We start from the raw sequence: 21,444 nt of genomic DNA on the forward strand, positions 1-21,444 counted from the left end.
CTCCCCTTCCTCCTCTGCCCGTCCCTGCCGGGGTGCCAGGCTCTGGCGGCGGGAGTCACGGGAGCCTCCCCTTCCTCCTCTGCCCGTCCCGGCCGGGCTGCCAGGCTCTGGCGGCGGGAGTCACGGGAGCCTCGCCCTCCCCCTCTGCCCGTCCCGGCCGGGGTGCCAGGCTCTGGCGGCGGGAGTCACGGGAGCCTCGCCCTCCTCCTCTGCCCGTCCCGGCCGGGCTGCCAGGCTCTGGCGGCGGGAGCCTCGCCCTCCCCCTCTGCCCGTCCCGGCCGGGGTGCCAGGCTCTGGCGGCGGGAGTCACGGGAGCCTCGCCCTCCCCCTCTGCCCGTCCCGGCCGGGCTGCCAGGCTCTGGCGGCGGGAGTCACGGGAGCCTCGCCCTCCCCCTCTGCCCGTCCCGGCCGGGCTGCCAGGCTCTGGCGGCGGGAGTCACGGGAGCCTCGCCCTCCCCCTCTGCCCGTCCCGGCCGGGGTGCCAGGCTCTGGCGGCGGGAGTCACGGGAGCCTCGCCCTCCCCCTCTGCCCGTCCCGGCCGGGGTGCCAGGCTCTGGCGGCGGGAGTCACGGGAGCCTCGCCCTCCCCCTCTGCCCGTCCCGGCCGGGCTGCCAGGCTCTGGCGGCGGGAGTCACGGGAGCCTCCCCTTCCTCCTCTGCTCGTCCCGGCCGGGCTGCCAGGCTCTGGCGGCGGGAGTCACGGGAGCCTCGCCCTCCCCCTCTGCCCGTCCCGGCCAGGGTGCCAGGCTCTGGGGGCGGGAGTCACGGGAGCCTCGCCCTCCCCCTCTGCCCGTCCCGGCCGGGCTGCCAGGCTCTGGCGGCGGGAGTCACGGGAGCCTCGCCCTCCCCCTCTGCCCGTCCCGGCCGGGGTGCCAGGCTCTGGGGGCGGGAGTCACGGGAGCCTTGCCCTCCCCCTCTGCCCGTCCCGGCCGGGCTGCCAGGCTCTGGGGGCGGGAGTCACGGGAGCCTCGCCCTCCCCTTCTGCCCGTCCCGGCCGGGGTGCCAGGCTCTGGCAGCAGAATGCTTTGCTGCGAGCACCAGTGGTGCAGCCATGGGAGGCGTTGCGTGGGTGTGCAGAGAGCCGGGCAGGGATGTATACATTAGGGTTCAAGCATGTAGCGCTCTCAGCTTGCCCAAGCTAAGCCTCACTGTTCACACTGCCATTTATAGCCATGCTAGTTCGGCGTGCAGTGTTGACATACCTTAAAGCATCTTCCAGAAAGGCCTCTCGTCTGGCTCTGAAGGTGTCAAGAAATGGAGAATCCTGCACTTCCCTTAGTAGTTTGTGGTGAACTGTCCTGCAGTGGCTCAGGAGTGTGAGTAGTAAGCTTAGGGCAGACTGTTCCCAACCAGTGATCAAGTGCAAACTCCTTGGGCTCCGTAACAGCCTATCCAGAGCGTCACACAGTCCCCGTGGGCATGCCAGTCTGTCTCGCCACCCAGGGGACCCTGCTTTTGTGACATGGTCCCTTACATTGAGTATCACAACAATATTTGAGTTCAAGGACCAGTCACTTACCCAGGTCAAGTGTACTTTAGATCTCACACCACAGACAGTACTTGTCTATCCTATAATAAACTATCTAAAGATTTATTAACTAGGAAAAGGAAACAGGAGTTATTTACAAGGTTAAAGCAGGCAAACACACACAAATCTTAAGCTTCAAAAATAACAGAAGCTTCTACAATAAGCAAGCTGTAGATGTCCTTTAGGGCTAATCCAAGCAAAGCACTAGGGATTTTTTGCTTATGCCTAGAAATCTTGTTCTCACAGTCCAAGCAGCATAAAGATACTGTTCCTCCTTGACAGTATTCCCTTTTCTACTTCTGCTTTGAACTGCAAGCTCAGTTGATGGGAGGAATTCACTTGCAAGCAGGGCTTAAGTTCAACAATTATTTACTGGAGCCCCATCTCCCCATTTGGGGATCAGGGCTTTAGCCGGGGCTTCAGCCCCCATGGTGCACATTGGGGCTCAAGCCCTGAGCCCCAGCATGCGCTGCAGGGCTGAGACCACAAGCCCTGGGGCCTCCTGCAGGCTGAAACCTGTGGGAGGTGCCAGGGCTTCTGGGAGTTTGAAAATATTTACCAGAGGTCCTGCTGCGGTGGGCTCCGGCTGAATTTAAGCTGTGCTTGCAAGACTCATCTTCATGGGGGAGGGGAGGAGGAGAGTAAACAGCAAAGTCTCGAGTCCTCTCTAACGTTCCACTTTAGTCCATCTGGTGTTGCTGGGCCTTCCCTGTCGGGCAGGACATAACATCTGTTGGAGACCAGCATTTCACACTGGTTAATGTCCCCTCCTGCCTGGAGAGTTACAGTTACAACGGCTCACAATGCTCAAGCATTACCTTATACTATGGGATACAGATGCTATATGTGAGATTAATGCAGGCAGCCGCGCCCCAGCATTCGATAGACTAAACACTCAACACGTTCCTGTACTTCCTGTTTTAACATTACTAACACCCAGGTGAGCCGGACTGGCTCCAGCTGTGTGTGTCAGTGTTCAGTTGAGGCATGGGGACCCTGGTCTGAGCTGGCACCTGGTCTGCTAGTGTCACAGTTTGTTCCAGTGATCAATCACCCTCCCTGTTAAATACCTTGCATAATGACAGGTTTCAGAGTAGCAGCCGTGTTAGTCTGTATTCGCAAAAAGAACAGGAGGACTTGTGACACCTTAGAGACTAACCAATTTATTTGAGCATGAGCTTTCGTGAGCTACAGCTCACTTCATCGGATGCATACTGTGGAAACTGCAGAAGACATTATATACACAGAGACCATGACACAATACCTCCTCCCACCCCACTGTCCTGCTGGTAATAGCTTATCTAAAATGATCATCAAGTTGGGCCATTTCCAGCACAAATCCAGGTTTTCTCACCCTCCGCCCCCCCCCCCCCCAAACTCACTCTGCTGCAGGTAATAGCCCATCCAAAGTGACCACTCTCCTCACAATGTGTATGAAAATCAAGGTGGGCCATTTCCAGCACAAATCCAGGTTTTCTCACCCCCCCACCCCCGTACACACACAAACTCAGGGGGGGTGAGAAAACCTGGATTTGTGCTGGAAATGGCCCACCTTGATTTTCATACACATTGTGAGGAGAGTGGTCACTTTGGATAAGCTATTACCAGCAGGAGAGTGAGTTTTTGTGTGTGGTTTTTGGAGGGGGGTGGAGGGGTGAGAAAACCTGGATTTGTGCTGGAAATGGCCCACCTTGATTATCATACACATTTTAAAGAGAGTGGTCACTTTGGATGGGCTATTACCAGCAGGAGAGTGAGTTGGGGGGGGGGGGGGGGGAGGGTGAGAAAACCTGGATTTGTGCTGGAAATGGCCCAACTTGATGATCACTTTAGATAAGCTATTACCAGCAGGAGAGTGGGGTGGGAGGAGGTATTGTTTCATATTCTCTGTGTATATATAAAGTCTGCTGCAGTTTCCACAATATGCATCCGATGAAGTGAGCTGTAGCTCACGAAAGCTCATGCTCAAATAAATTGGTTAGTCTCTAAGATGCCACAAGTCCTCCTTTTCTTTTTGTTAAATACCTGTGCCTTATTTCTAAATTGAATTTGTCTAGCTTTATCTTTTGGCCCCTAGTTCTTGTTATACCTTTCCCTGTTAGACTGCAGAGCCCTTTACGACTGAATATTTCCTGCCTGTGAAGGTCCTTGTACACCAGAAGCAACCCTGAGAACCCATGTCCCAAACATTAATTAATCCCATAAGTCCGCCAGGAAGTGGTATCATCAGCCCCATTTCAGAGAGAGGGGAACTGAGGCCAAGAGTTGTGAAATGCCCAGCAAGTCTCTCAGATGGGAAACCCAGTCAACTGCCTCTGTGCTCCTTCTGCTCTAAACACTTTACCTCACTCTCCTCCTGACCCTGCCAATGGAACGTAGGCATCCTGACTCCCAGACCCATGCCTGGACCACTAGCCCACACTTTGAGCTTGTCTGCACTTAAAATGCTGCAGCTTCAATATAGACTCTTCTCACACCAACAGGAGGGGTTCTCCCATCGGCGCAGGTAATCCTCCTCCCTGAGAGGAAGTAGCTAGGTGGACAGAGAATTCTCCTAGCGCTGGGCTACCCCGGGGGTTAGGTCGGTATAGCTGCGTCTCAGGGGTGTGCATTTTTCACACCCCTGAGAGATGCAGCTATGCCACAGTAAATGCCTAGGGTAGACGAGGCCTCCCTCTCAGGTGCGTTATGGAGGTTCTCTGTCCTTACTCAGAGGAAGGTTCACTTTAATGCAATAGTGCAGAGGCGAGGCTAGCTCGGCAACCCAAAAAACCCAGGAGTGTGGCTGGCTGGGTGCTAGTATTATTTATTTGTATTATCAGAGCGTCCCCAGGGAGCTAGGTACTGTACAAACACAAAGGACAGTCGCTGCCCCAAAGAGCTTACCGTCTAAGGCTTCTCTACACTAGGAACTGACATCGGTGTAGCTACATCTCTGGGGGGCAGGAGGTGAAAAATACACACACCCACCGAGAGACCCAGCTAGAGTGACCTAGCCCTAGTGTAGACAGTGTTCTGTCAATGGCAGAATTCTTCCGCTGGCCTAGCTGCACCTCAGGGCAGTGGGTTACCTAGCGACAAGACGCCCTCCCGTCTGCACAGCGTCTACACTGAAGCACTACCGTGGCGCTGTTGTAGTGCTTAAAGTGTAGACCCCCTAAGTATTAACAAGAAACAACAGCTCCAGACCGGGGGGGGATGCACAACAGGGGGCGGGGGTGGCGCCAAGGAAACAGACCGTATGGGGCAGAAATGACGGACAGTGGTCTCAGCTCAAAAGCAGCCCAGCCACTGTGAAATTTTTTGTAGCCTCACAGCAAAAGAGAGTTTCACCCGCTGGGGTGCACCTGGCACCGGGGCCCTGGGATAATAGTGACATCCTGGTAAGGGCCTGCCCTGCCTTCGTGGTTAGGGGCACCTGTCACGGAGTCCCCGGGCGATGCTCTGGAACTGCTCCCCATGAAGCCAGGCAGGACTCTGGGGCAGTCTCCTTTCTGTGAGCAGCCTGTCTGGAGGGCACACAGCTCACCCGGCTTCCACCTTCCTGGGCTCAGAGCATTCAGCATCCTCTGCCCCTCCGTGCGCTTCCCCCAGTGAGTCCGCTCAGGTGGGGCTCCTGGGGAAGCCAGAGGGTCCTGCCCCCCAACTCCGCAGTCAGACGTGACTCTCAGCCAGCCAGTAAAACAGAGGTTTATTAGATGACAGGAACATGGTCTAAAACAGAGCTTGCTGGTGCAGAGAACAGGACCCTTCAGCTAGGTCCATTCTGGGGGGCAGTGAGCCAGACAACCACGTCTGCCCTTCACTCCATGTCCCCAGCCAGCCCCAAACTGAAACTCCCTCCAGCCCCTCCTCCTCTGGGCTTTGTTCCTTTCCCGGGCCAGGAGGTCACCGGATTCCTTTGTTCTCCAACCCTTTAGCTCTCACCTTGCAGGGGGGAAGGGCCCAGGCCATCAGGTGCCAGGAAACAGGGTGTCGGCCATTCTCTGTGTCCAGACCCCTGCACACACCTGCCCTCTAGGGCTCTGCAATGATCATACACCCTTATCCCACCCCCTAGATATTTAAGAACTGCCTAGGGGAAACTGAGGCACACCCACATTATTCAGAGGAAACATTAAGAACAGTCCTGCTTCGTCACAGCATCTGCAGCATATACTTTGCAGGTGGAGACAGAGTGGGGTGATCTTTGGAGGACCCACAGCCAGCTGCTCCTGTGGCGGCTCTCCGGTCTATTTAGGGTTGTGGAACCTCTCATTTAGCTAACGAGTGCCCTTTGTTCTGCCCCTGTGGTCACATTAAATGGGCTGGTTTCTTTTAGGGATTTAATTGTTAGATCCCTAGTAATTTAACATATAGAATTAAAACTCGGTCCTCTCCCCCGCCTTGCGTCCCTCTGCAGAGGGAGACTGAGTGAGCAGCACCCATGGCTCTGCTGCTCAGCTGGACTTTCTGCACAAAAGCAGCTTGCTTCATCACGTGTTTCAGCCTCCTGCTGCCTGGATGGGTGGTTCCCCTCCGAAAGATCCAAACAGAGGGTTAGTCTGCAAATAGCTAGATGACCAAAGAAGCTTTGAAGTCCTGACAGCCAGTCTGTGGGAGTGAGCTGGGGCTGCTAGCCAGGGAGATGGTGAGAGTGAGACAAAGCGCTGTTAATGGTCTCCTCTGGGTCACACCAAACTGCAGCTTTTCCAGCATTGGCTAGGCCAAGTTGCGCCAGGAAACCACATCAGCATCTCCTGAGCCCTCAGATGCCTACACTGATTAGTACATCCTTCTGGGAAGTCGTACATTCTACATACAAATATCCTAAAGGGATTTTCCAAACCCCCTTCACCAATTCTGGCTGCCCTGTCGTCGCTGGGAACTGCTCTTTTTGTGGTATTTCCCAGTGGGTACCCCAGTTTAGCTACCTTAAAATGCACCCAAAGTGGAACACAAATTAGTAAAGTTTACCTTGCAACAACCTGGGAAGTCATTGTTTTCCTCCGGCTTTCCATGAGAACAGGGTTCCCTGAGCTCTCCCTGCTGCACCAGACCTAGCAAATAGCACTTTGCTGTTTATTTGTTAATTCTCCTTTTGTTTATTAGGCTCTTAGGATCAGATTTTAGGCAACATGAGCTGTGCAAACACACAAGCAATTACTGTGATCTTACCACAAAGACTCCTAATTAGTCAAGCACTTACCCAGATGCACATGATAATCGTGTGCAGATTAGACACAGACCCATGTGGACATTTGTTTGCACAATTGTTCTAATTGTGTGTGTGAGAGATGAAGGGAGGAGAATTTTCTTAGCGTTTTGTATGAACAGTGTGTGCCTCACTTTGCCCCATGTGCTGTGTGTGTAACAAGGTGGTGGGAGAGGGTGTTTGCTGTTGCAGAGGACCAAGTGTGACCTCGCCTAGCGGCCTGGACCCCAGACAATGACCTGGACACACACGGTGGAACGTAGCAACCAGTGACCTGGAGGCCCACCCCCTTGGAAGCCAGCTGGCTCTGGCCAGCGGGAGGACAAAGGCCTGAGGAGAGAGGACCCTGGGGATCTGGAAGGCGCTGGTTCTGGCCAGTGGAAACAAAGGAGGAAAGAGAGAGGGCCCAGGTGGAGGAGGGGCTAGGGAAGGGGATATAGGGTGGTCAGCTGGAAGGAAGGAGGTTGCTGCTGGACTGGGGACAAAGAGCAGGCTGGATGGAGGCAGACCCAGATGGACGCTGCTGAGAGTTTCTAGGCCCGAGGGCCCTGAGAACTTCCTGTGCTGCATTCGGATGTAGAAGAAACCCTCCTGTGTTATGCTGGCTGAGGGTCACTGCAGGCAAGAGATTGGGGTTGCATTGCTCCCCCTAGGTGGGGACTCTCCGTGGAGGCCCCTGGAAAAAGCTGAGCGTGTAGAAGGCTCAGAGGGGCTGCAGTCCCGGGGGTGGCCTGGCCAGAGGGTCTAACCCTCACGGAGGGCTGTCACCCTGAAGGGGGTTCCTCCCAGGGATCGTCCAGAGCCGAGAGAGCATGGGGCCTGGCAGCCTGCCAGTCAGGCACGGGATTGTGCAAGCATCTGTGGCCAGGAGCAGAACTCCCAGCTCATGCGATTTCTCTCCGAACAGTCTGTGGCATCTGCACGAGTGTCCCTGAAGGAACCAGCAGGGGCCATTCCCAAGGAAATCCCAGCGTGGGGAGCCTTTCCCTGTGACTGTGAGATCCCAGCAAGCTTGGGTCAGGTGTGGGGCAGCTCTGGCATGGAGCATGGACACTCCTGAGGTAGCCCTGGTGACTGCCCCTTGTGGGGTTAAGAACCTCGGCTCTGGCCTTGGCGCCTCCCTTTGGGCTCATGGGGAGGCGGCAGCAGGCAGAGGTGGGGCTGGGCAGAGGGGTGTGTCCAGAGCCCCCAGGGACTGACTAAGCTGAGTGTTGATCACTTTAGATAAGCTATTACCAGCAGGACAGTGGGGTGGGAGGAGGTATTGTTTCATGATTTCTGTGTGTATATAAAGTCTGCTGCAGTTTCCACGGTAAACATCTGATGAAGTGAGCTGTAGCTCACGAAAGCTCATGCTCAAATAAATTGGTTAGTCTCTAAGGTGCCACAAGTCCTCCTTTTCTTTTTGCGAATACAGACTAACACGGCTGTTCCTCTGTAAGCTGAGTGTGTAGCCCCAGTAGGCTGGACACCAGGCTGCCCCCAGCTCGGCTCCTGCCTCAAGGAGCGCAACCTGACCTCTGTTTGCAGCCTCCGCAGGCAGGGGCCAAGGCCATCGGTGTTCGCCTCTGCCCCCTGGAGATGGCCCCAGAAGGTCAGGGCTGAAGCGTGGGGGTGGGACGCTGGTTGTGCTGGGCCAGCTGTGGGGATAGGCTCGAGGGCCCCCGCACCAGCACTGAATTCGCTTCGGACACGTGAATAGCGGGGAGCATAACACAAGCCTGACCCCTAAGTGCAGACATAATGCCCCCCCCCCAGCTGCTTCACGCCCCCCACAACCCCAACAGGCCAAATGTTGCTGTGGCCTCAGGAGCGTGCGCTGGGTGGTTTGCACACGTGCTCACGGCCATTGCACACACACGCTGAGGGAGCCCAGGCCCTTTGTGCTGGTTTGGGAGCCCAGGCCCTTTGTCCCTGGGCAGGCAGCCCATAGGCAGGGGAAACTGGCTTGGCAGAGTCTGGTCTTGGCATGCCTGAGACCTGCATCCTCTCCGCCTCTCGCTGCCTCCCAGGCCCACTGTCTCCTCCCAGCCCTGGGCTCATGAGGAGTGGCAGACAGTGGGATATATAAAGGAAGGGGAAGCACAGCCAGCCCCTGAGAAACTGTTGGAGCCAGTGGTTCTCTCCTGCCCTGCCTCCCTCCACGTGACTCAGCCCCGGTAGAGCCAGGAAAAAGTAACCCCAGGGAACTGTAAGTACAAGAAATGAAGCGGGTATTGTGCAGCCAGGCAAATCCCCAGGCCCACACAGGCAGCCCTGGCCCAGGGAAGGAAAGTGCCCTTTGTAACCAGATGGGGAGTGTGTGTGTCTGGGGGTGCCCCAAAGTTCTCTCCATGGCCAGAGCCCAGTAGAAGCTGTAGAGATGGGTAGGAGGGAGAGGGCCCCACTAAGGGAGGGGGGTCCCTGTACAATGCCTGCAGGGACTCTGCTCCTGTTACAACCCAGGAGGGGGCGGCTGGGTGACAGCGTCTCAGCTGTGGGTCTTTGCGGAAGGGGCCGTGTGCACAGGGCGCCCCACTGGAGGGGGGCATGGGGGGAATTCCTCATTGGAGAGCCGAGATTTTCACCTCTTCCCGATGGGTGAGCGCTGGCTGCGGGGGCGAGCGCTAAGGTGCGGGTTGGAAGGAGCAGGGGTGAGGCTGCGATAAGGTCGATGTGGGGAGTACTTGTTCATTGGGTGCCCGGCATGGGGCAGGGGGATGGGATGGATCTCTCTGCCCTGCCGTGCCTGTGACGGGCATGGCGACCGCATCCATGGCTGCAGCATTATCCTGCTTGCCATGGTGTGGGCAGAACCCTTGCAGATTCATGAGCACGTGTGTGGACTGGCTGGCTGCTCCCTACCCAGCAAACGGGCATGGAAAGGGGTTATGCAGAAGCTCTGCCTGGAGACCAAGATCAGCCAGCTGCCCCTGCCCTGCCTCTGCTTTCTGAGTGTGCCCAGCGCTATGGGTCTTACGCTTTACCAACTGACCTTGACTAGCTCAGCTGGTAAAGCATGAGACTTTTAATAGCAAAGTTGTGGGTTCAAATCTCATGTTTGGTGTTTGATCTTGCAACCTTAGCTACCACTACAGGACGGGGGCCCTGCTCCAGCCCCAGCCTCTGGCAAGCTGGCTAGTACTGCTGAGGCCCTGACTTGGTTTCCAGAGCACGTCTGGGTGCAGGGGCTGGGGTGGGAGTCCCGGACCTGGCAGCTCTGGGGGAAGAGCAAGCGACCTGCTCACAGTGCCTGGGGGGGGAAGGGGGTGACACAATGCTGGCCTGTTGCAGCTGTGGATAATCGGCCCCGAGAGGGGGCAAGGATTCAAGGGGATTTTCAAAGAACGTCAATCTGCCCAAATCTGCTGGAGTTAAAGCCAGGAGCACGTGAGGCAGCGAGGGGGAGGCAGGGGTGACGGGCTGGCTTGGTCAGGGAGCGAGGAGGAGTGGGGGCGTTCTCACTGGGGCAGAGTGTGGGAATGTCTCCCAGCAGGAGGCACTCTGGCCAGGGCAAAGACGGGGGCAAGGCCCCAGCCTGTTCCACGCAGTCCTGATCTCACCCAGGTACATACAGCGCAATGCGCAGTCCCTTGCGGGTGCAAGGCCCAATGGACGGGGTGGCACAAGCGGGCAGAACCAACGCTCTCTGCTCCACTTTTAACCTGATTCAACTGCATCCAGGACACCTGTGGCCATCCCCTCCCCCCTCTGGGGGCAGCTGTGCCCCTCTCTGGGGGTGCCCTATCCCTCCCCCTCTCTGGGGGTGCCCTGTCCCTCCCGGCGCTGCTGCGGGAAGCTGGCAGGAACCAGCCATTTGTTTTGCTGCCCGGGGCGCTCTGAGCCCAGCAACGGTTCCCCTGGGGACAGAGGCATGTGCGGGCGAGGGGCCAGGCTGGCCGGGGGAGGCAGGGGGGCGGGCCGGGCCAGGCCAGCCGGGGGGGGGCGGGGGAGGCGGGCTGGACGCGGATTCCACCCCTTCCTGCAGCCCCGGGCCCTGGCTCCCTGCTGCAGGCGTGTGGCCGGGGTGGGGGGCGCAGGGGCAGCCGGGGTGCAGCATCGGGCCCCGCGGCGGGGAAGGGGCCGGCGTGCCGAGCCCTGGCCCCGCGCAGACGGGCTGGAGCTGGTGACGGAGGGGGCCGGGAGATCGGGGCAGCGGCTGAATGCGGCTGGTCTTGCCGGAGCCTGCAGCCAGTGGTGGGGACCCCCCCGCGCCCTGGCCCTGCTCCCCTATGCCCAGGAGTTGGGTGCTGCACCAGGACCGGGCGGGGGGGGTGAGGGTTCAGCAACACCACTCCCGCCCATGGCAGCTGGCTCAGCTGGGCGCCCCCCCGGGGCAGCTCACACACTCCTTGTCCCTCCCTGGGCCCTTCTTTGGGCAGCGCATTGGGAGACCCCTGGCGAGGTGGCACTGGGGGTCCGGGGGGGACGGCCCCAGGAAGCCAAGTGACCTGCATGGGAGGAAGCGGAGCCAGTCACAGGGTGTCATCGGGGGAGCATCTGGGCAGGGTGACTGAGGGAGGGAGCCACAGTGCTTGGGGGGCGGCCAGGGGCCTGGGCCAGAGTCTGGTAGGACCACGCAATGGATGGTAATGGGCTAGGGGCCTTCTTCACCCCCGGCTGCCCGCGCCCGCCTGGTGTCCGGGCATCTCCGGCCAGCGGGGAGGTGCAGTGACTCGGTGGCTGAGAATGGTGCCCAGCTGCCTGCTCCGCTGGTCTCGACAACCCTGCTCTGGCCTCCTCCAGGAAGAGACACGCCATGGCTCTGTGCAACTTCCTGCTCCTCGGGCTGCCCTGGCTGGTCGCTGCAGTGACAGCTGCTAACCCTGGGTGCAAGATCCGGATCACCACCAAGGGCCTGGAGCTGGGTAAGGAGCTGGCGGTGCAGGAGTCAATTGGCCTGGCACCCCGAGGTGGCACCAGACCAGGGCGTGCCCACTGTTCCGGGGTTCCCCACGACGGGATGCTCCCGGCTGCCGGTGCTGAGCTGGTGGGGTGGGGCAGGATGTTCCGCTGTCCTTTTGCCCCAGTCCCACTGGGCTCCTTCCCTCCCCAGGGAGGGTGGGCTCTCTGTGCTGTTTACATACAATCGGGTTGCCAGGAAAAGGCCTGGCCAGTGCCCTGGGATTGAAGGGGAGGCGGGGCAGGGCCCTGGCCTCCTTTCCTCCCTGTGGAGCCAAGGCCGGGGCAGAGAGCGGGGCTGTTGTTTTGCAGTGAAGCAGGAAGGGCTGCGCTTTGTGGACCAGGAGCTGAAGCACATCAGCATCCCTGACCTGCACGGGAAGGAAGGGCAGTTCCAGTACAACATCAGCGGGTCAGTGAGGGTCGGGGGGAGAGCTCTGGGTGGCATCTGCTGCCTCTGGCCCAGAATCCCACGCTCCCTCTGGGCATCCCTTCACCAGCAATGACGGGGGCAGGACCTGGGGCTGGAGGGGCCGGAGACAGCAGCATGTGTAATGGGCTGGGACTGTGCAGTGGGGCTGGCTGGGGCTGCAAAGGGGCAAGGAGCCGGCAGCTGGGCGTGACTCAGGGATGGGTGGAGCTGGCTTATGGCAGGAGGTGGAGGGAGGGTCCCAGGGAGGGGCTGGTAGCCCTGGACTGGGTGCAGCCCTGAAGACCCAGGCCTCGGGGCATGCTGCTGCCCAGGGGTGCCGGGGCCTCTCCCATTGCAGTGACCCCGACGTGGCTCAGCACGAGCCCAGGAGTCATGGCCACAGCCGGGGCGGCAAAGCCGAGCTAGAGACGCTGGGGGACTGGGCGGAGGGAGAGGGCTGGGGCGTGCGGCTGACTCTGCCTCTGCCCCCCGCAGGGTGAAGGTGATGGACCTGCAGCTGGCGCTCTCCAACCTGCACTTCCAGCCCCCGCAGCACCTTGCCTTCAACATCAACAATGCCTCCATCAGCCTCCGCTTCCGGCGTCAGCTGCTCTACTGGTTCTTGTGAGCGACCACGCCCCTCCCCCTCCGCCCCCCCAGTGCAGGTTCGGGTCCCAGGCCCCCTCCGCCCACAGTGCAGGGTCAGGCCCCTCTCCCCCCGCTCCCCACCAGCCCGGGGTCCGGTCCCAGGCCCTCTCCCCCTTCCCCTGCCAGCGGCGGTCAGGCCTCCCGCCGGGCTGGGATCAGAGGCTCACTCCGACATTTGCCTTCAGGTTCTTGACGCCCCCGGTGCTGGGCAAGTCACTGGGCTCTGGCTGGGCCAGCCCCCCACCCCTCAGCTTTCTCACCCCATGCAGGCTCGGGGCAGCGGCTCCTCTGGGGCAGCTCAGCTGGGAGGTGCCTGTTTACGTGGGTGCTGCTCACCTGCTTTAACCATTTGCTTCCCAGCTACGATATTGGCTCCATCAATGCCTCTGCCGAAGGCGTCAACGTCCGCACCCTGCTGAAGCTCTCCATGGACAAGGCTGGGCGCCTCAAGATTTCTAACATCACCTGTAATGCCTCCATTGCCAGGATGCAGACTGGCTTCACGGGTACACTCAGGTACCGCCTGGGGGGCCACCTGTCCCACACTCCTGGGCACCACCTCACGGTGCTTTGTCCCCCAACCACTGGTCAGCAGCCCCATCGCCCCCCATGGTACCTTTGCTCTCATGCCAGGAGGCTCTCTGGTCTCCTAGCAAGAGGGCAGGGGTTTGAGGACTGTGATTCTGTCTTCACAGGAAGGTCTATGAATTCCTGTCTGCCTTCATCACCACAGGAATACGCTTCCTTCTCAATCAGCAGGTATGATGTGGGCAGAGACATCCCCCTTGGGGCTGGGGACAGGGGCACAAACAGCGGGGGCTGAGCAGGCAGGGAGTGGATCAACAGAGGGCACTTCCCCCTTGCAGGTCCCAGCCCCAAATCATGAACTGTGGTCAGCACGAGGGCAGTGGCTGCGGGTTGAGGTTGTGGGGCCCAGGCAAAGCGGGGACAGATGGGGTGGAAGGGGGCTGTGGGTCGGGGTTGGGGGGCACAGGCAGAGCAGGGGAAGGTGGGGTGGAAGGGGGCTGCAGGTCGGGGTTGAGGGGTGCAGGTGGAAGGAGGCTGCAGGTTGGGGGGCCCAGGCAGAGTGGGGCAGGTGGGGTGGAAGGGGGCTGTGGGTCGGGGTTCGGGGGCACGGGTGGAAGGGGGCTGTGGGTCAGGGGATGCAGGCAGAGCAGGGGAAGGTGGGGTGGAAGGGGGCTGCGGGTCAGGAGGGCAGGCAGAGCAGGGGTAGGTGGGGTGGAAGGGGGCTGCGGGTCGGGGTTCGGGGGCACGGGTGGAAGGGGGCTGCGGGTTGGGGGATGAAGGCAGAGCAGGGGAAGGTGGGGTGGAAGGGGGCTGCGGGACAGGAGGGCAGGCAGAGCAGGGGTAGGTGGGGTGGGAGGGGGCTGCGGGATGGGGTTGGGGGGCACAGCCATTGCACGGTGCCTGGGAGGAGCTGGTGCTCTCGCTCCATCCGGTTCAGGGGCACCGGGTGCCCTCTTGCGCTGTGGCTTTAACGAAGTCGGACGACAGCTCCTGGAGCTGGGGCAGGACGGTCCCGGTCCCTTGGGGTCGGTGGCTAGGCCCCTGGGAGAGGGAGACGCTCCCGTGGAGGCTGCAGGGACACCCGCCAGCCTAGACCCTCCTCCCTGCCTGTGTGCCTGGCCCCGTCCTGCCGACCCCGTCCCCAGCCTGTGGTGTCTGTTTCAGATCTGCCCCGCGCTGCATTACGCGGGGCGTGTGGAGCTGAACTCGCTGCTGGACACGGTGTCGGGTGAGTTCGCATCCCTGGGGCCGTGAGGGGGGCTTGGATTGACGAGACCGGACTTGGGCTCCGCTCAGCCTGGGCCTCGGTGCAGGGCTGCACTGTGCTGCCATGCTGGGGGGCAGGTCCACGCTCGGAGGGCAGTGGGCTGCAGCTGCGGGAACAGGCTGGGGCTCAGCGACTGTTCTGCTCGGGAAGCTGGGGGCAGGACTGAAAGGGCCCAGAGCCGGGGAGGAGGGGGAGTCAGCCTGGCTGGGTCGAGGTCAGGCCTCACCAGGCCACTGACCCTGCCTTCCTTGGGCACAGTGCGCAGCCCGGTGGATGAGCACATCAGCATCGATTACTCCCTCCTCAGCCACCCCGTCGTCTCCCCCGACACCCTCGATCTGGACTTCAAGGTAACGGGGGGCAGTGGGGAGCGGCTCCAGCGTGTCCGAGGGGGCCACGCCCTGTGATGCCCTGGCTCCGGGGCGCGCTCCGGGTTGGCCCAGCACGCGCGCAGATACCACTGCGTGGGGATGCCAGGCCCGAACCCGGGGCTGCAATGGCCAAGTGCCCGGGGAGCCCTGTTCTGGGGGTTGGGACTCACCAGCTCTGCGCTGCCCAGGGCATGTTCTACTACCAGTCGAACGAGACGCTGGTGAACCAGGCGGCGGCACCGGTGATCAAGGAGACGGAGCGCATGGTCTACGCGGCTTTCTCCGAGTACTTCTTCAACTCTGCCATGGACGCCTACTACCAGGCGGGGGTGCTGAGCAAGGAGATTGCAGGGGAGGAGGTGAGGAGGGATGGGGGGAGGGACGCGGGGTGTGCAGAGGGCAGTGGGGGCGGCGTGCACATGGGGGAGAAGGGGCAGGGACGCTGGGCGTGCACATGGAGGGAGGGGCTGGGTAACAGCAGTGCACCGCGGGGGAACCTCCTTACCCAGGACGGTTGTACATTGCTTCAGGTGCCCAAGGACCTGGAGGTTTTGCTGAGAGCCACGTTCTTCGGAAGCATCATCATGCTGGTAAGATCGGTGGTCATGGGGTGGGCGACCTTGGGAGGAGGCCATTCCTGTGGAGGGGGTGCAGCTCCTTGGGTGGGGGGTGCAGTGCGGGCCCAGGCCCCAGGAGGATGGCAGTGGAGCAGCTGGTGAGAAGAGCCAGCTGCCCTCGGGGACCCGGCTCAGCCCCTGAGCTGCCTGCTCCCCCACCCCCCTGACCCTGCTCTCCCCCGACAGAGCCCCGCTGTGGTGGACGCGCCCCTGAAGCTGGTGCTGCAAGCGTCGGCTCCTCCACTCTGGACAATCAAACCCACGGGCACCTCTGTCTCGGTCGCTGCCGTCCTGAACATCTCCTTGGTGCCCGTCGACCACCCCGCCATCCAGCTCTCCAGCATGACCATGGTGAGCTGTTCCCCGGGGCAGCAGGGAGCCCAGCCCCAACCTGTTACAGGTCATGCAGCTGTGCAGAACCTGGTCCCATGAGCCCATGGCCAGCAGCGAACCTGCCGCTGCAGAGCGGCAGGGAGGCATGGGGCAGGGCTGTCTGCTCCCTGGGGTGGGCAGTAATGGGGCTGTGGCCTTGTCTCCCCTCCAGGATGCCAAGCTGAGTGCCAAGGTGTCTTTGCGAGGGAAAGCGCTGGAGGTGCAGTTGGATCTGAGAAGGTAACTCCCCTGTCCCTGGGAGCCCCTTGCTAGGGCGTCTGGGCAGCGTCCCAAGGCACAGATTGCAGAGCCGTCCCAGGGCTGGAGCTCGAAGCTGTGTTCACAGTGCTCTCTCTCCCTCCGGGCAGGTTCCGGATCTACTCCAAGCAGTCGGCACTGGAGTCCCTGGCGGTGAGTGGGGCAGGCGGCCTGCATGGAGCCCATGGCCTTGTGGGACAGCCGCAGGGGACCAGCTCTTCTCCCTGCATCCCCAGGGAAAATCCACCAAGGGATTTGGGGAGAAAATGGGGGGCTGCGGGATGGTGAGGGGAGTGGGGAAACATCTAGGTTGGCAGGGGGCGGTGCCTAAAGCGGGGCAGCGTGTGGAAAAGGTGGGACATTCCCAAAGATGGGGGGCGGGAAGGGGGGCCTCTCACTTTAAAAAAGAACACCCAGCCCAAGGCCTGCAGCTGCCCTTGCTTGGCCCTAAACTGCTCTGCCTTCTGCCGTGACCCCAACACGGGCCTCGGTCCAGCAAACCTATTACCCAGGCCAAGTACAGGGGGCATAAGAACGGTCCTCCTGGCCCAGTGGCCAGGCACTTCAAAGGGAATGGTCAGAACCGGCAGTTCCTGAGTGATCATCCTGTCGGCCAGTCCCAGCTTCTGGCAGTCAGAAGCTTAGGGACACCCAGAACATAGGGCTGCATCCCTGATCATCTGAGCTAAAAGCCGGTGATGGACCTATCCTCCATGAATTTATCCAGTTCTTTTTTGAACCCAGTTATAGTTTTGGCCTTCACATCCCCTGGCAACAAGTTCCACAGGCTGACAGGGCGTTGGGTGATGTGGTACTTCCTTGTGTTTGTTTTAAACATGCTGCCTGGTCATTCATTGGGTGACCCTTGGTTCCTGTGTTATGTGAAGGGGAAAATAACGCTTCCTAGTCAGTTTCTCCACCCCAGCCATGATTTTATAGACCTCTGTCACATCCCCCCACAGTCGTCTCTTCTCCAAGCTGGACAGTCCCAGGCATATAGAATCAGAGGATCAGGGGTGGAAGGGACCTCAGGAGGTCGTCTAGTCCCACCCCCTGCTCAAAGCAGGGCCAGTCCCCAACTAAATCATCCCAGCCAGGGCTTTGTCAAGCCTGACCTTGAAAACCTCAAAGGAAGGAGATTCCACCACCTCCCTAGGTAACGCATTCCAGTGCGTCACCCACCCTCCTAGTGAAAAAGTTTTTCCTAATATCCAACCTAGACCTCCCCCACTGCAACTTGAGACCATTACTCCTTGTCCTGTCCTCTTCTACCACTGAGAATAGTCTAGAAACATCCTCTCTGGAACAACCTCTCAGGTAGTTGAAAGCAGCTATCAAATCCCCCCTCATTCTTCTCTTCTGAAGACTAAACAATCCCAGTTCCCTCAGCCTCTCCTCATAAGTCATGTGTTCCAGTCCCCTAATCAGTGCCCTCCGCTGGACTCTCTCCAATTTGTCCACATCCCTTCTGTAGTGGGTGGGCCCAAAACTGGACCCAATACTCCACATCTGGCCTCACCAGTGCTAAACAGAGGGGAATAATCACTTCCCTCGATCTGCTGGCAATGCTCCTAGTAATGCAGCCCAATATGCCATTAGCCTTCTTGGCAACAAGGGCACACTGCTGACTCCTATCCAGCTTCTCATCCAAAGTAACCCCTCGGTCCTTTTCTGCAGAACTGCTGCTTAGCCAGTCGGTCCCTAGTCTGTAGCAGTGAATGGGATTCTTCCGTCTTAAGTGCAGGACTTCAGATTTCTTTTGGCCCAATCCTCCAATTTGTCTAGGTCACTCTGGACCCTATCCTTACCCTCCAGTATATCTACCTCTCCCTCCAGCTTAAAGGGTGCAATCCATCCCATCATCCAGATCATTAATGAAGATATTAAACAAAACTGGCCCCCGGACCAACCCTTGGGGCACTCTGCTTGATACCAGCTGCCAACTAGACATGGAGTCATTGATCACTACCTGTTGAGCCTGATGATCTAGCCAGCTTTCTCTCCACCTTATAGTCCATTCATCCAGACCATACTTCTTTAACTTGCTGGCAAGAATACTGTGGGAGACCATATCAAAAGTCTTTTTAATTTCTCCTCATACGGAAGCTGTTCCATTCCTCTAATAATTTTTGTTGCCCTTCTCTGTACCATGTCCAAATCTAATATGTCTTTTTTGAGACAGGGCACCAGAACTGCACCAAGTAGCCAAGGTGAGGGCCTACCATGGATTAATATACTGGTGTCTCTCCCTTTCCTAATGATTCTCAACATCCTGTTCGCTTTTTTGACTGTTGCTGCACATTGGGATATTTTCAGAGAACGATCCAAGAAGACTCCAAGATCTTTCTTGAGTTTAGATCCCATCATTTTGTATATATAGTTGAGATTGTTTTCCAGTGTTCATTACTTTGCATTTATCTATGTTGAATTTCATCTGCCATTTTGTTGCCTGGTCACCCAGTTTTGTGAGATCCCTTTGTAACTCTTCAGTCTGCTTTCCATTTAACTATACTGAGTAATTTTGTACCATCTGCAAATTTTGCCACCTCAGTTTACCTTTTTCCTGATCATTTATGAACATGTTAAACAACATCGGTCCCCGTACAGTTCCTTGCGGGATCTATTTACCCCTCTCTTCTGTGAAAACTGACCATTGATTCCTATCTTTTAACCAGCGACCAATCCAGGAGAGGACCTTCTCTCTTATCCCATGACAGCTTCCTTTGCTTAAGAGCCTTTGGTGAGGGACCTTGTCAAGGGCTTTCTGAAAGTCCAAGTACATTATATCTACTGGATCATCCTTTTCCACATTTGTGGACCCCTCAAAGAATTCTAATGGATGGTGGAGGCATGATTTCCCTTTACAAAAGCCATGTGCCTCTTCAACATATTGTATTAATTTATGTGGCTGCTAATTCTGTTCTTTAGTGTACTTTCAACCAGTTTGCCTGGTACTGAAATTAGGGTCACCGGCGTGTAATTTCCAGAATCACCATTGGAGCCTTTAAAAAAAATTAGCTATCCACCAATCATCTGGTACAGTCAGCGGCTGAATTAAGCAACAGGTTGCATAGCACAGTGAATAGTTCTGCAATTTCATGTCTGAGTTCCTTCAGAACTCTTGGGGGAATACCATCTGGTCCTGGTGATTTATTACTGTTTAGTTTATCAGTTTGTTCCAAAACCTCTTCTAATGACACCTCAATCTGGGACAGTTCCTCAGATCTGTCACCTAGAAAGAACGGCTCAGGTGTGGGAATCTCCTCACATCCTCTGCAGCAAAGACTGATGCAAAGATTTCATTTAGTTTCTCCACAATGGCTGTGTCTTCCTTGAGTGCTCCTTCAGGCCCTGGATCGTCCAGGGGCTCCGGATCGTCCAGTGGCCCCACTGACTGTTTGGCAGGCTTCCTGTTTCTGATGTACTTAAGCGTTAGCTTTGTGTGTCTTTTGCGCCCTGCCTAATTATACTTCGATGCGTGACGTGTCAGAGTTTCTGTTCCTTTCTATGTTCCGCAGTAGAATTCGACTTCCAATTTTTAAAGGATGCCTTTTTATAGCTCACAAGCTCATGCTCAAATAAATGTTAGTCTCTAAGGTGCCACAAGTCTTCCTGTTCTTTTTATCTCTAGCCCCCTCTTTTACTCTGTTTAGCCAGGTGGCATTTCTGGTCCTCTTACTGTTTTATCTCATTTGGGATTTACATTGAGTTTGAGCCTCTCTTACGGAGTGTCCATTCAGCTTGCAGTCATTTCACTCATGACTGTTACTTTTAATTTCCATTTAACTAACTGCCTCGTGCTCGTGTAGTTCCCCTTTCTGAAGTTAAATACTACTGGGGTGGGTTTCTTTGACAGCCATCCCCCAGTATATTAAATTGAATTACATGATGATTGCTGTAACTGAGCAACTTGTAGACTAAATCCTGTGCACTACCAGAATCCCCTCCCCGTGTGACTTCCCCTGTGTGGCTAGAAATTTGGTCTCTATCCTACCCTGAGGCAAGATGTTCCCAGCCACTGTGGGGATAGTTGAAATCCGCCCTTATTATTGGGTTTCCTGTTTTTGTGGAGACTTGGTGCTGGCCCTTCCCGGGGGTGGGGGTGCATGCAGGGGGAGCTATGTGTCCCAGCCCAGCTCTAACACTTCTTCCTCTCTCCCCACAGCTGTTCCCACTGCAGGCCCCCCTGAAGACACTGCTGCAGCTGGTGATCATGCCCATCCTCAACGGTAGGGACTTGTGCTGCAGGAGGGGGCTGGGCTTGGTCTGGGCACTGGGCTTGGTCTGGGCACTGGCCCAAGGACACTCTCAAAGGCTCCCTTTTCTTTTCTGCAGAGAGGACAAAGAAGGGCGTCCCGATCCCCCTACCTGAGGGCATGGACTTCACCAAGGAGATAGTCACTAGCCATGTGGTACGTGTGCCTTGTAGGCGAGGCCCAGCAGCTCCGGGCCCCACAGTGCTACCCTAAGCTCTCTGCACCCCCCCAGGCCAGCTGTGTTCAGGCACTGGGCTGCTACAGGGCTGGGCCCCTGTGACTCTTTGGCTTGGGGGGGCAGAGGTGAGGCCCCTGCAGTACTAATGCTCCTTCCCTTCACACCCTACAGGGATTCATCACGGTGGGGGCAGATCTCCATTTCTCTAAGGGACTTCGGGAGGTGATTGAGAAATACAAGCCTGCTCAGGCCAGCCGCCCGCTGGGCCCAGAGCCAACAACCCCAGCTGGGCTCTAACCCTTCCCTGCTGATTTCCTTTAACACCACGGCACTCCAGGCCAGCCTGCCTGAGTCTTCACGAGAAAGCAGCCAGCCAGCCCCTGCAGGCCACACCTGGCCCCGCATGCAGCTGCTTGGGGCATGGCAGCAACTGCACCAATAAACAGGGCTAGACCCAGCCGGGGCAGTCTGGGCATCACTGGGGGAGGGGCCTTTCCTAGCAGCTGTCAGACTGCTCCCCCTGCCCCTAGAGCTGATGGGGGCCCAGGAACCAGGGCTACAGCCAGCTGGGGAACACAGCCCAGCAGTACGCAAGCCCCCACAGAGTGGGGAAATCTGGGGCTCCTGTGCCCAGAGGGCTCTGCATGCACCCCCGCCCCCCAAGCTCAGCTCCATGCTGGCCCCAAGGACCCCCTGGAATATAGCTGCATTAGCCCAGTAGCTCTCAGGGGCCAGGGCAGGACAGCAGCTCCAGAGGGAGGTGTTCCTCTGAACCCAGGGCCTCTTGCCTGACAACCCTTGGCCTCGGGAGCTAGCCCCTGCTGGCCCCATCCCCACTGTAGGGAAGAGCTATTAGCTTGGGGTAGCTAGTACTAGGAGCCCAACTGCTCCCTCACCCCACAGGCTGGAATGGCCTAGCCCCACCCCTGCCCTGC

The 21,444-nt window shown here is 58.1% G+C and overlaps 1 protein-coding gene across 1 annotated transcript; it reads left to right on the forward strand.

Moving 5' to 3' along the window:
* Positions 1-8,775: 8,775 nt before the first annotated feature.
* PLTP (phospholipid transfer protein) lies at positions 8,776-20,967 on the forward strand. Its single transcript, XM_073308681.1, has 16 exons — positions 8,776-8,912; positions 11,447-11,568; positions 11,915-12,014; positions 12,510-12,638; positions 13,023-13,178; positions 13,358-13,421; positions 14,355-14,418; positions 14,716-14,807; positions 15,017-15,187; positions 15,359-15,418; positions 15,632-15,796; positions 15,990-16,057; positions 16,186-16,228; positions 20,241-20,304; positions 20,411-20,487; positions 20,681-20,967. Exons 2-16 carry the CDS (start codon positions 11,460-11,462, stop codon positions 20,804-20,806), a joined length of 1,488 nt encoding a protein of 495 aa, XP_073164782.1. The 5' UTR covers positions 8,776-8,912; positions 11,447-11,459; the 3' UTR covers positions 20,807-20,967.
* Positions 20,968-21,444: the final 477 nt, after the last annotated feature.

The sequence above is a fragment of the Lepidochelys kempii genome, chromosome 13 (assembly GCF_965140285.1).
Source record: "Lepidochelys kempii isolate rLepKem1 chromosome 13, rLepKem1.hap1, whole genome shotgun sequence".
Lineage (NCBI taxonomy): Eukaryota > Metazoa > Chordata > Testudines > Cheloniidae > Lepidochelys > Lepidochelys kempii.

Coding starts and splice junctions, on each gene's coding strand:
- PLTP (XM_073308681.1), top strand. CDS start 11,460: ATGGCTCTGTGCAACTTCCTGCTCCTCGGGCTGCCCTGGCTGGTCGCT. Junction 13,422..14,354: donor GCTTCCTTCTCAATCAGCAG/GTATGATGTGGG, acceptor TGTCTGTTTCAG/ATCTGCCCCGCGCTGCATTA. Junction 20,488..20,680: donor AGATAGTCACTAGCCATGTG/GTACGTGTGCCT, acceptor CACACCCTACAG/GGATTCATCACGGTGGGGGC.